The following is a 14452-nucleotide window of genomic DNA, read 5'->3' on the forward strand; positions in this document are numbered from 1 at the left end:
TGCTGGGGGTGGGAAGGTTACAAAGAATGAAGTAAAAGGGCACTTGGACATCTTCCAGGCAAGCCGTGCAGTTGCATGAATTCTACAGATAAAAGTCTCAAAATAACTGGGGGAATGGCAATACAAGTGGGGACAAGTAAAGGGGAGACATCTGGATGATATGTCTCTGGCCTATGGATTTGTGCTATTTAGATAGACACCATTGCCTCTTGTTCTTCATATTCTCCGCGGTGTGGTTTCCACCTCTCCTAAGATCCCATTCCACCACCTTGGCTCGAAGAGCTTTAGCCCCGGTTTGAATTAGATTGTGATGCCTTTAGTGCTGGCTCATCTCAGCATTGGCGGCCATGGGAGCTGCGTTTACTTATCGGCTCTCTGCCAAGTAATGACTGCCTTCGCTCTTATTCCCAAGGTGCCAGATTTACTCTGATTTATTTAACCTTGGTTGGAGAGAGTATAAAGATGATCAGATAGTGCCGATCTCTTTAGAGTGCCCAGGACAGCTCATTTTAAGAGGGAGAGGTCCCATGGAAAGGCAGGGAGCAGACTCCAGGGAAAGACAGTTTTACAGTGCCTTGTTGAATAGGGTGAGCGGTGAGGTAGTTTAAGTCTACTTCCAGTTTCAGCCTTTAATTGCTAGCTCAAAACATTGCATTTTGAATTTAGGAACAGTATGTTTGTGGTTTTGTTGTGGGGATCCTTGTACTGAATCTCTGTTTCTGAGTTGGAGCTTAACATTCTAATTAGGCCTGCTTTTTTTTTTTTTAATTTCAAAGCTTAGACCTACCTCCATCACCTTTGCCATGCCACACAACACAGGATGTAAGCACATGATCTTTGGTCTGTTATTTGCATACTCTACTAGTCCTGCCTTCATTGGCGGGAAGTAACTGGCCAGACCTGGGCTGTCTTGCTGGCTGCCTTCCTTGCTGGGCTCCAACTTATCTTCTATATACATAGCCCTTGGAGTTCAGAGGCCTCTGCTGACTTCTGCTCAGCCTCTGGCTCTCGGCACCCACATCCCCACTTGTACATCCGGGAGCAGAAGAAAAAGACAGAGCTGGAGATAACCTGTGAGAGGCTCAGAAGCCCAGTGCATCCCCCTGTCATCACCCCTGCCTACCTGCTGCTGTGGCCACGGCAACAGACAAGACAGCTAGGAACATAGGAAGTGAGGTCCAATACCTTGTGGGCAGTGGTGTCATTAGCTGCAACGCCTAAGATGTCTCGAGAGATGGGAGAACTCACTCAAACCAGGTTGCAGAAGATCTGGATTCCACATAGCAGCAGTAGCAGCCTGCTGCAGCGGCGAAGGGGCTGTAAGTGGGGGTTGTCATTTGTGGGTGGTGGAGGTGGGTGGGTCTAGAAGAACAAACGCTGTTCCCCATCCACTCCTACCCTCACACAGAAGTTGGACTAGATGATCAGTTGAACGAAATTGCTAGAGGCTAATGTGAGAAAGGATATGGAAGTAAGAGAAAGGCAGGTAGAGAAGACAAAGAGTGAGGCTCAGATAAAAAGAGCCCAAACTATGGGGACCCCCGACCTAAGGGCCGTCTCTCTTTATTCGAGAAATTGTCAGAATGCTGCTTCTCTGGAACGTGAGTGTCCTAGTGTAGTGCTACCCGAGAATATTTTATTTTAGCTCCTCTTATGAAAGATCTGGAAACAGGTCTTGTTTAATTTATGCCAGGGTGAAAGAAGGTGATGGTTCCTGGCATGGTGTCTTGGAGGCTAGGTGCTGAGTCCACAACACTACCATATCACTGGTCCGAATTGCCCTTCCTCTTAAAAATAAGTCTGTGCCCCGGCTGGGAACGACTGAGTACATTGCCTTGACATTTAGAGACAGTCTTGCTGTTCTGAGGACTTGAGGGGAAAGACAGTGTCACAAAGCCTGGTCTGTTTCTGAGTTGGAGCTTAACATTCTAATTAGGCCTGCTTCCTTGATTTCAAAGCTCAGACCTTTGTCATTTTAAGGAGGAACAGAGGCAAAGTTTGTAAATAGGCTTTGAAACCGAAGTATACAATTTCTCATAGATAAGCAGGGATAATCGTGCAACAAGGTGTTTCCAGCCCAGCTTGAGAGACCAGAAGGGGGCTAGAGATAAGACATCTGTGGCCTGCAGGACTCGGACAGCTAAGGAAGCTGCTGGACTCTTAATGTTAAGGGAGGGGTAGGCCTAATACATAAGGGGAACAATACTTCATCATAGCAGTTTCAGGGAGATGTAGGATATTAGATTAGTACATAGGATGAAGGATATGTATAGAAGAAGCAGAGTGGAGCACAAAATCCTGTTCTCCATTGTTCTTTCCATCAGCAATTCTAAATACTCCTCTAGAGAGAAAGGAATCTGGATGAGAGAATAAGGTTCTGCATACGTAGGTCTCCCAGAGTGAAAACCCCTATATTCTTGAGAAATCTGCCTTTCAAGTTGGAGAGGCAATATACATTAATGACTTTGCAGTCATGTAGAAGATACAGAAGACAGCTGGCCATGACCAATACTCAGGAGGCAGATTCGGGGGAACTTCCTGCAAGTTTGAGAACTAGTCTTAGCCTCACAGTAGATTCTCAGCCACGCAGGCCTATATAGCAGGCTCCATCTCAAAAGCAATCCAAGCTTGGTCTCTGTAACTCCTTGCATGGGTGTTTTGTTCCCAATTCTAAGAAGGGGCAAGGTGTCCACACTTTGGTCTTCGTTCTTCTTGAGTTTCATGTGTTTTGCAAATTGTATCTTGTATCTCGGGTATTCTAAGTTTCTGGGCTAATATCCACTTATCAGTGAGTGCATATCATGTGAGTTCTTTTGTGACTGGGTTACCTTACTCAGGATGATGCCCTCCAGGTCCATCCATTTGCCTAGGAATTTCATAGATTCATTGTTTTTAATAGCTGAGTAGTACTCCACTGTGTAAATGTACCACATTTTCTGTATCCATTCCTCTATTGAGGGACATCTGCCATACCCAGGGATCCATCCCATAATCAGCCTCCAAATGCTGACATCATTGCATACACTAGCAAGATTTTGCTGAAAGGACCCAGATATAGCTGTCTCTTCTGAGGCTATGCCGGGACCTAGCAAATACAGAAGTGGATGCTCACAGTCGGCTATTGGATGGATCACAGGGCCCCCAATGGAGGAGCTAGAGAAAGTACCCAAGGAGCTAAAGGGGTCTGCAACCCTATAGGTGGAACAATAATATGAACTAACCAGTACCCCCCAGAGCTCGTGTCTCTAGCTGCATATGTATCAAAAGATGGCCTAGTAGGCCATCATTGCAAAGAGAGGCCCATTGGTCTTGCAAACTTTATATGCCTCAGTACAGTGGAATGCTAGGGCCAAGAAGTGGGAGTGGGTGGGTAGGGGAGTGGGGGAGAGGGTATGGAGGACTTTTGGGATAGCATTGGAAATGTGAATGAAGAAAATACCTAATTAAAAAAAAGCAATCCAAGAACAACCTCCCACAGCCCCCCCCCCCCCCGCGCAGGACAGAAAAAAATATATTTTAAATCTAAGCTCCACATTCCTTAATTGTGCATAAGAGTAATACCAGATGTAAGGCTGTGTAACTTTAAGTCCCACCTCCTGTCTTTGGAAACTTAGACAAGCCTATTAGCCTTACTTTGCTTCTGTTCCCTCACCTGTAAACTGATGTTGCTAGCTGTACTGTTGAAAAAATTAGATAAACCAAAGCAGGTAATGTTCTAAGAAGAATGACTATACCATAGTATGCACTTGGTAAACAAAAGCATAGTTGCCTGCTCTTATTCACCATCATACCTAGCATCAAGTCCTGAGCCTGGCCTAGAACAGATGCTCTATAAATCATCACTTGGCTGCTTTTACTTTTGCCATTGCCTTGTGTACCCAAGATACTCCTTAGGGAATAACTAATTTGTTACTATAAACATTACTTTTGTAGAAACTTGTGTTTTATAGTAGTTTGATGCTATATATATGTATACACACACACACACACACTCATATATATAAATAATTGGTTTGTTTGTTTGTTTGTTTTTTAGATATTTTCTTTATATACATTTCAAATGCTATCCCAAAAGTTCCCTATATCCTCCCTCCACCCTGCTTCCCTACCCACCCACTCCAGCTTCTTGGTCCTATAGTTTATTTGTATTTGACAGACCTAGTAAACTTTCTTACTAGTTTAGGTAATTTGTGTGCAAACTACAGCTTTTATTTTTTTTTCCCAGCAATATTTTTCCTTATGATTCTTAAAATATCTTTTTTCTTATATTAATATAGTGCTAAGAACACCCCCACCTCTAGAACATGCACACACAGACATCCACACATGAATGTGCATGTGCGCGCGCACACACACACACACACACACACAGTATAATGTTAAAAAGTCTGTTAATAGTGTGTATTCATAAGATAATCATGATCTTAAAGAGACTGATTTTCAACTTTCATCATTGACTAATTAATTATAGGGTTCTTTTGCAGGTATCTCTTAAGAGAGTAAGAAAGTTCCTTTTTATTTGTAACTTGACATAGTTTTTTTAAAACTGAATTGGTGTTGAAAATGAATGTATAGAATTACTTTCTATATCTATTGGTTTACAGCGTGATTATTTTTAACTTTAACTTTTTTGTGCTACATGGCTGTTTTTGTTTTTGTTTTTCGTTTTTATGAGCTAATCTTGCAGTCCTGGGGCATAAACGTACTTCTAGATTTAGTTCACTAAAATTTTGTTGAGTACTTGAGTATTTTCTTCAGGGGAGATTCTATTCTCATGTTGTCGTTTTCTGGTTTTGATGTCAAGGTTATACTAACATCGTGCAATGAGGTGAGAACTATTTTCTTTCATTCCATCTCTGACAGAGCTTGTCCCAGAACTATCTGTTCCTCAAATATTTGGCAGAACTTTCAGATCAAACAATCTAGTCCTAGTATGTCTTTGAAACCATTTAACTGTTACAGTTTCTTTGAAAGTTATGGATTTTTCTTTGTTTGTTTGCTAGCTACTTCTATGTAGACTTTTAACTAAGTTATGATTTTCTGGAAATTTTCTATTTCACAAGTTTTCAAGTTGATGTAAAGTTTGTATGTGCATCTTTTAAAAATCTTTGCTGTCTTGTTATATGTTCTTTTTCTAAGAGTTATTTGTTATTTTTTATTGAAAAAAACTTTTTTATACAATATTCTCTCTAATAATATTGTTTACTTGTACCTCTGTTTTATTCCCTTGACAAATATTGTTAACAGTTTATCAGTTTTTGGTTTTTCTAAAAAAAAAAAAAATAGCCTTTTTTAAGCTTCATTTTTTGTTTGTTCCTGTCTTTAATTTTGCTTAATTATCTTTCTAATGGCTATTCATAGCTTGTTCTCTTTGAATATTTTTTAAGTAACAGAGACAGATGTTCATCTCATTTATTTTCAAGCTTTCTCCTTTTCTGATCCATAGTTGGCCTACTAAGCAGGGATTGTGTTCTGTGTATGCATAAATCTTTTCAGACCATTTGATAAACAGACTTTGCCATAGACTTGATTAATCAATCACTCGCCTAGTTGCCCGGTTGTCATCATTGCCTCAGTCTGTATTGCAGGACTACTAGGACCCTGTGGTTTGCCATAGAGCAGCTAAAAGGTTAATGCCTGGAACAGCAGGACACTTCTTAGAGTTAGTGCCAGCCCTTGAGCCAGCTTCTGTTTAGATAAATCAGTGTCATTGCCATGTCCACTTGAATTCCATTCCTGCACAAAAACAAACTATGATCCCAGGTCCTTGAAATCTGCTTTATGGAGCAGTTGGTGACTTTTCTCTGGGTACTTTCTCTGGGTATATTTTATGCATGTGTTTCATTATCTTAAGGTTTGCTTGTTAGTTTGGCTAAAGTGTTCCGATATTCTGCTGGAGTTTGGGTTGCCAATCATTGTGGAAAATATATTAAAGTAGCCTAATAATTTTGCTAGTTTTGCCACCTTATTACAAATAAATTTAGAATTGCTACATCTTCGATAATATCAAAAGTTGGTTATTGTTATCATACTGTACTACAATCTCAATTTTCTTTCATATTAATATGTCTATACTCAGAGTACTAAGTTTAATATTTGCCTGATACATTTTCCTTTTTAAAATTTGTTTTATTTGTGACAGTCTATCATGTAGTTTTGGCTGTCCTGGAACCTGCTATGTAGACCAGGCTAGTCTTGAACATACAGAGATCCACCTGTTTCTCCCTCCCAAGTGCTGGGATTCAAGACATTTGCCATCACAGTAAAATTTTTTTAGTAGAGAAACAATTCATATAACATAAAATTCACCATCTTGAAGTGTACAAGAAAGTAGTTTTGAATATATTCATATGGTTGTACAACCATCATCCCTAACTCCACTAATACATATTTAATATATGTATTTAAAAATTGGAGGGACCTTGGAAGATTGGGTGCTGAATATGATTAAAATGTTTGGTATACATGTATGAAATTCTCAAAGAATAAAAATATTATAAGATTTAATTGATTCATAATTGCACATATTTTAATGATATTTAATACATGTATACAATATGATTAGATTAAAGTAACTAATCTATTCATTAACTCAGACATTTGTCATTTATTTGTGTTGGGAACATTTCTCTAATTTCAAAATTCATTGTAAGAAAAAGAAACTTTGTACCCTTTAGAGTACCTTCCCATTCCAACCTTCCCTCCACCCCTGGCAACTGCTAATCTCCTCTCCATTTCAATGGATTAGTTATTTGAGGCATTCTATAGAAATGGAAAGTAATATGGCCTTTATTTTGTCTTTGGTCTGGTTTGTTGTATGTAATATTTTCAAGGTTAATGTTTGTTAAAGCATGTTTATAGCTTTTTATAGCCAAATGTTATCTTCTATGAACACATAACTTTCTGTCCATATATTCATAAGGTGATTGGCATTTTGATTGTTTCTACTTTTGACTACTGTGAATAATGCTGTCACAAATATTCATGTACAAATTTTTATGTGATCATAAGTTTTCTTTCTTTTTTATTAAAGATTTTATTTTATGTATGTGAGTACACTGTAGCTGTCTTCAGACACGCCAGAAGAAGGCATCAGATCCCATTACAGATGGTTGTGAGCAACCATGTGGTTGCTGGGAATTGAACTCAGGAGATATATATATATATATACATACATACATACATAGTGGATATTTGACTTCATACATGGGTAGGTTTAGTGGCTCTCTTATTTAACTCTTAGGGGAACATTAATTTTGTTGTTTGGTTGGGTTTTGTTTTTAGTTTTTTGTATATAATGTTTGCAACATCAGACAAATTTTCAGAGCTTTTACAGAAATACTATTTAGACATGTCTTCTGTGTACACCACTAAATGGTCTGTCTAGGTCTTGGATAGAAGTTTTTTTTTTTTTTTTTTTTTTTTTTGGTTTTTCGAGACAAGGTTTCTCTGTATAGTCCTGGATGACCTGGAACTCATTTTGTAGACCAGGCTGGCCTCGAACTCAGAAATCTGCCTGCCTCTGCCTCCTGAGTGCTGGGATTAAAGGCGCGCAGAAGTCTTTTTTTTAAATTTTTTTATTACGTATTTTCCTCAATTACATTTCCAATGCTATCCCAAAAGTCCCCCATACCCACCCCCCACTCCCCTACCCACCCATTCCCACTTTTTGGCCCTGGCGTTCCCCTGTACTGGGACATATAAAGTTTGCATGTCCAATGGGCCTCTCTTTCCACTAATGGCCGACTAGGCCATCTTTTGATACATAAGCAGCTAGAGTCAAGAGCTCTGGGGTACTGGTTAGTTCATAATGTTGTTCCACCTATAGGGTTGCAGATCCCTTTAGCTCCTTGGCTACTTTCTCTAGCTCCTCCATTGGGGGCCCTGTGATCCATCCAATAGCTGACTGTGAGCATGCAGAAGTCTTAAAGGTAGTTGAGTTTCCAAAGTTGGTATACTAATTAGGATCAAAGCATTAGCAAGTCATAAGGAAATGCTTTCTTCTTCTTCTTCTTCTTCTTTTTTTCTTCTTGTGTTTTCCAGTGTCTCTGGCTATCATTTTCTGTCCTCTGTTCAGAAACTACTCACTGTAATGATTGTTCCTCTTCTAGAATCAGTGTAGAAGAACACAGAAGAAAAGCTCCTATGAAGGCTGGTTGGGTCCTGTTGACACTGTTTCAAATTCCAGAAAGTTCTCATCCCACAGGGTTTTGATCCCTGTAAGCTCCCCTTCTGGGACACTTCTACTTCTGAGATACCTTTGATGTTGATTCCTTTGCTAAAGAACCAAAGATATAGAGTAAATAAAAACCCAGTAGAGGCTGGGCTATAGCTCAGTGATGGAGCACTTGCGAAGTTCAATCTCTAGTAACTACCCACCCTCAAACCCATTATCTCTAAACGTTAGTTCTCCTTCCTATTTCTTCTATTAAAAATTATATGTATTTTATACAAGTTATTGGATTCTTAGTGGTATTTTCACTCATATATGCCATCTTATTTCCATTTCTCTTGTCTAAACTACACTCTTTATTCAAGGACTGTCATTTACACATGTCCATTTCTGGGTTTCATTGAATTCAGGCTCAGAATACTGAAAGAAATAAATTAGTGTTAATTTTGCAGTGATCTAAGTGTTTCTGCTTGTCATTATTTTTATGTTTTTACATTTACTTATTTATTTGGGGGTGAGATATATACTATGCTCTGTATGTGGAAGTAGTGGGAGTCAATTCTTTCCATCCACCATGTAGCTTCCAAGGATTGAGTTCAAGTCAGGATTGAACTTGCTGCCAAGTATCTCTTTACTCAAGCCTCTCACTAGCCTCTGAGTGTTTCAGAAAGGGTTTCACTGTGTGGCCCAGGCTAGTCTCAAGACCCATGATCTTCCTCCATTAGACATGTTCAGTTATTCCTTCAAACTCTAGTATTCTTTCCTCATTCTCTTACCTATGTCTGTGTTTGCATTTCAGTATTCACATAGAGGTTCAAATAGATATTCCTTTATGGTTTTATATTTTAGTTAGTGATAGATAAAAGAAGATTCCAAATCAGACATAGCTGTATGTGTTAGGTATTAATTTTATCTGGGATTAGAATCTCTGTCTTTGATTGATGTGCTTAGATCATTTATATTAAACGTGGTTATTGATATTCTTTAAAACTCATCATCTTGGTGGATATTGGGGTGCCCACATCCAAAACCAGCACCCAGGTGGTTTAAGCTTCAGGCAATAGTTATCATGAGTTTCTAGCAAGCCTGGAGTACCTAGAGAGATCCTATTTCAAGATACACATAACTTTCTCTACAAAATCCTCCTATCTTATGGTGCATTTTCTGTTCATTATATTTTTTCTCACTGTTTCCTATTCATAGTATATTTCACTTTTCTCCATTATGTCTTCAAATATTTCTTCTGCCCATTCTTTCTCCCATGTGTACATGCTAAGTATACATATATTGCATTTCCTAGTCACATATATTTGTTTTTTGATTGTTTTTATTTCTCTACCTTTTCTAATTATATTTAACCACTTAAATTTTTTTTAATATTCCAGGCATGGTGATGCAGGCCATTAACCCCAGCACTTGTGAGGGAGTGACAGAGAATCACTGAGAGATGGAGGTCAGCCTGGTCTATAATAGATGTTGATAGTAGAAGAGTTAGTGTCAGGGACTGAGGAAAGAAAGGGAGAGAGTGATACTTTAAGGTTGCCTTATGGGTATTATGTTTAGATATGAATAAGTTCCAATGTAATGTTACACTGTAAGAAGAATATATATCATAATTACTACATATTTTTAACATTCATTTTGCAATATATAAGATCAAACTTAGAACTTGAAGCTACTAGGCAAGTATTTTACTACTGAATTATATTCCTAACCCTATATATTACACTTTCCAAAGCTAAAATAAAGGATTTTAAAATATTTAATCTATTTTAAAATTGTCTTATATTTATTTTTATTCATATTTGTGAGTGTTTTACCTGCATGTGTGTAATGTATGTGTTTTACCTGTGTTGCCTGGAGGCAAAGGCATATATATTTCTGAGTTAAAGGCCACCCTGTTGGTCTACAGAGCAAATTCCAGGACTGCCAAGGTCACACAGAGAAACTCTGTTTTGAAAAGACAAAATAATTAGTTAATTAATTTAAAAGGGAGCTATAGAAGTGGCTCAGTGGTTAAGAGCACTGACTGCTCTCCCAGAATCTCAAGGTTCAGAGGTCTAGATCCCACGCTGCAGCTCACCATTGTGAGGTTCAAGCTGGGGATCTAACACCTACTCTGGCCCCTAAAAGCACCAGGCATGATGTCATACACTATAGTGCATAGACAGTGCAAACAGGCAAAACTAAAGTTAAGACTATCAATGTGCATGCACACTGCCTACAAAGCCCAGAGGATGCTAGATCCCCTGGAACTGAAGTTACAATTGGTTAAAATGCCATGTAGGTGCTGAGAACTGAACCTTGCTGTCTACAAGAACATCTAACATTCTTAACTACTGATCCATCAATTGTTCCTGCCTCAAATATTTAATATTTATTTTTAATTTAAAACTATTTCATAAATATATAGTGATCATATTCTTTCTCATCCTCAGTTTTCCAGATCTTTCCCACCTCCCTGCACACCCAACTTCATATTCTGTCTCAAAAAGAAAGCCAGGAAAAACAACAGCAACAAAACCCCCAAATCTAAACCGACAAATGGAAAAGAAAACAAGACAAAAACAAACAAAACCAAAAAAGCATGTAAACACACACACACCAAATGAACAAACAAACAAAAAACATTGAAGTCCATGTTGGGCAATTATCCTGGGCCTAGGACCTGCCCTTGGAGTGTGCTTGATATACCCAGTTCCATTGGAGAAAACTGATTTTCACATTTCCAAAAGATATCAACTGCAAATAGCTTCCTGGTTTGGGGTAGTGGTGAGGCTTCTATTTGTGCACCAGTTCAGTTTCTCAATATTCAATGACATAAGTATGATCAGGTTATAGAGAGTAACCAATAGACTTAGCAATGCCTGTGATATTTGAGAGTTTTGAAACAAGGTTTCTCTGTGTAGTTCTGGCTGTCCTAGAACTCACTCTGTAGACCAGGCTGACCTCCTAGAACTCACTCTGTAGACCAGGCTGGCCTCAAACTCATAGATCCACCTGCCTCTGCCTACTGAGTCCTGGGAGTAAAGTCATGTGACACTACTGCCAGGCAGTTTGCAAGTATTTTATTGAGTACTTTATTTTTATTTATTTATTTATTTATTTATTTATTTATTGCATTTATATGAGCACACTGTCACTGTAGCTATCTCCAGACACACCGGAAGAGGGTATTAGATTCCATTACAGGTGGTTGTGAGCCACCGTGTGGTTGTTGGAAATTGAACTTAGGACCTCTGAAAGATCAGTCAGTGCTCTTACCTGCTGAATCATCTCTCTGCCCAGGTCTGGGTTTTTGTTTTGTGGTTTGTTTTGTTTTGTTTTGTTTGGGGGGTTTCTTATTCCCTATTCCCTTTGTTTTTTTCTTAGATGTAGTTACATTCTTTCGGTGGAATTTAACTTTCTAGCCCCTTCTGTAGGGCTAGGTTTTGTAGATAGATAATGCATAAATTTGTTGTTTTTTTTTTTTAATGAAATATCTTATTTTCTCCTTTTATAGTGATTGAAGGTTGGTTGGTTGGTTGGTTGGTTGGTTGGTTTTTCCTGGGCATAATAGTCTGCACTGGCAACTTTAGTCCCTTAGAGTCTACACCATATCTGTCTAGGCCCTTTTGGCTTTTAGCATCTCCATTGAGAATTCAGAAGTTATTCTAATAGGTCTGCCTTTGTATGTTCCTTGGTATTTTTCCTTAAAGCTTTTAATATTATTTCTTGTTCTTTTAGTGTTTTGATTATTATGTGGCATGGTACTTATTCCATATGCTTCTTATATCTTAATAGTCATGTCCTTCTTTAGGTCTATGATTTTGTTGAAAATATTTTCTGTGACTTTGAGTTGAGTTTCTTCTCCTTCTATTCCTATTATTCTTAGATTTGCTCTTTTAATAGTGTCCTAGATTTCCTGAATGTTTTGTGCCAAAATAATTTCAGACATAACATTTTTTGACCAATGCATCCATTTCTCCTGTCAGGTCTTAAATGCCTTAGATTCTCTCTTCCATCTGTTATATTCTGTTGGTGAAGTTTGCCTGTATGGTTCCTATATGAGTAAACATTTACATCTTTAGGATTTCCTCAGTTTGGATTTTCTTAATTTATTAAATTTCCACTTTCATATCTTGAATGGTTTTATTCATTTCCTTCCACTGTTTGTGTTTTCATGGATTTTTAAAAGGGATTTATTCATTTCCTCTTTAAGGAATGCATGAAGCCTGTTTTAAGGTATTTTACTTGTGTTTCAACCATGTTGAAATACTAAGGGCCTCCTGTGGTACAGTTGATGGGCTCTAATGGAGGCAGAGTAACCTGGCTGTACATTATTGTATTCCTTATTATGGTCTAATTGTATCATAGTTTTCTTTTATTTTTGATATTGTAATTAAATAATTTCTTCTTCCCTCTCCTACCTCTGAATCCTCCCATATATCACTCCTACTCTCCTTTAAACTCATTGCTTGTGTGTGTGTGTGTGTGTGTGTGTGTGTGTGTGTGTGTATTCCTCAATACAACCTTCTCAGTATGTATAATTTTACTCATGTGTATGGTTTCAGGACCAGCCATTTGGTATTGGATTACCAACTGATGTACTCTTCATTTTAGCAGACTATAGTACCCTTGCTCTCAGCATTCCTTAGTTGCCTGTATGTAGTTCTTGTGTAGGGTTGAGGCCTTGTAGTCTTTAACAGTGTACTTTGGCATGTTTATTGGTGTCATCTTTGTTCAGCTCATGTTTATTCAGTCATGTTGGTAAGACATCCTGGGTGGAGCTCCTGACATTCCTCAGAGACACAATATCACTGCAAACTCCCTGATCCTATGGCTCTTACAGTCTTTCTGCCCACTTTTCCCTCAATGTTTCCTGAGCCTCTGATAAGAGAATTTTTTTGTAGATGTATTCATTTGGGACTGGGCTTCTTGACTCTGCATTTTGATTGGTTGTGATTTTTCTGGAATGATCTCTGTATTTGCAAAACGAAGTTTCCTTTGTTGAAGGAAGAAAACGGTACTTACCTGTGGTCTGGGTATATGGATAGATATTTAGATTGCTATCAGAAATTATGCTGTTTTAGTAAAGGAGTGGTAGATAGCTGTCTGATCCTGTGTGATTAACTTTTTTTTCTTTTTTTTAATTAGGTATTTTCCTCATTTACATTTCCAATGCTATCCCAAAAGTCCCCCATACCCTTCCCCCCACTCCCCTACCCACCCACTCCCTTAACTTTTCAAATAAAGCAATTAACAGAATCCTCATAGCTAGTTTAAATCATTAGTCTCATAATTCCAGCTTCAGTGTTCAGCTAAGTGTGTTCTGATGATTTCTCTCTCTTCAGCCTTTTTCTTTGATCTTGATTCTTACCTTTTGTGATGCTCCCTGGAGACAGTCTACTCCCTGCATCCTCTGGATTTTTGAGACAAGGTTTCTCTGTGTAACTCTGACCATCATAGAACTTGCTCAGTAAACCAGGTTAGCCCGTAGACCAGTCAGATGTGACTGGTTCTGCCTCCTGAGTGCTAGGATTAAAGGTGTGCACCACCAAATCCAGCTTTCTTGTATCTCTTAAAGATACATTTCACTGCTATTTTATCTTCTAAACTGTATGTGCCCGAGAACTTTGTTGCATGCGTGTGCTTGTGAAAGTCAGCACACAGCATCAGATTCGTGGGCCTGGGATTACAGGCGGTTGTGAGCTGACACACGGTGCTAGGAAGTGAACCTGGGTCTTCTGCAAGAGCACAATTGCTCTTAACAGCTGAGTCATCCCTTCACCCCCTTCCATAGTCTTTTCTTTTGTTTGTTTTTCTTTTATTAATCAATTTATTCACTTACATTTCAAATGATCTCCTCCCCGGTCTCCCCTCCACAAACCCTCATCCCAACCTCCCCTCTCCTTTGCCTCTAAGAGGGTACTTCCCCACCAACCCACCTACCCCTGCCTCACCAGCTCTAGCATCCTCCTATGCTCAGCCATCAAGCTTCCAGAACAGGACCAAGGACCTCCCCTCCCACTGATGCCAGATAAGGCCATCCTCTGCTATATAGGTGAAGCCCTTTCCCTGGGTGATGGAGAATGGGGAACTAAGTTGTTCTATGTTAGCAAGTCTCAGTCTTATTTTGATTGTCAGAGGTGTGACCATCACAAGTGTCCTTTGCCTCCAAATGTAATGAGTAGGCTTAGCACAGTTTTCATGTTCCTGCTGAGTAGGTGCATTTTCTGTATTTCTTCCCACTTCAGTACCCTAAACTTTTGTTTCCCTTCCTTCTGCTGATTAAAGTGT

At 38.8% G+C, this 14452-nt stretch overlaps 1 protein-coding gene across 9 annotated transcripts in view; it reads left to right on the forward strand.

The window, feature by feature from the left end:
* The window catches only part of Pfkfb1 (6-phosphofructo-2-kinase/fructose-2,6-biphosphatase 1), a 56434-nt gene that overhangs the window by 6011 nt on the left and 35971 nt on the right, over window positions 1-14452 (forward strand). For 2 of the 9 annotated variants that reach the window (NM_001374173.1, NM_001374175.1), the window contains exon 1: window positions 973-1319. The exons of 6 other annotated variants lie outside the window; for them this stretch is intronic. In NM_001374173.1, the coding sequence (NP_001361102.1) occupies window positions 1223-1319 (97 nt within the window). In that variant the 5' untranslated portion in view covers window positions 973-1222. Of the gene's footprint in view, window positions 1-798; window positions 1320-14452 lie in introns of those variants that run through there. One more of the 9 variants, XM_006528756.3, reaches the window with a different exon arrangement.

The sequence above is a fragment of the Mus musculus genome, chromosome X (genome assembly GCF_000001635.26).
Source record: "Mus musculus strain C57BL/6J chromosome X, GRCm38.p6 C57BL/6J".
NCBI lineage: Eukaryota > Metazoa > Chordata > Mammalia > Rodentia > Muridae > Mus > Mus musculus.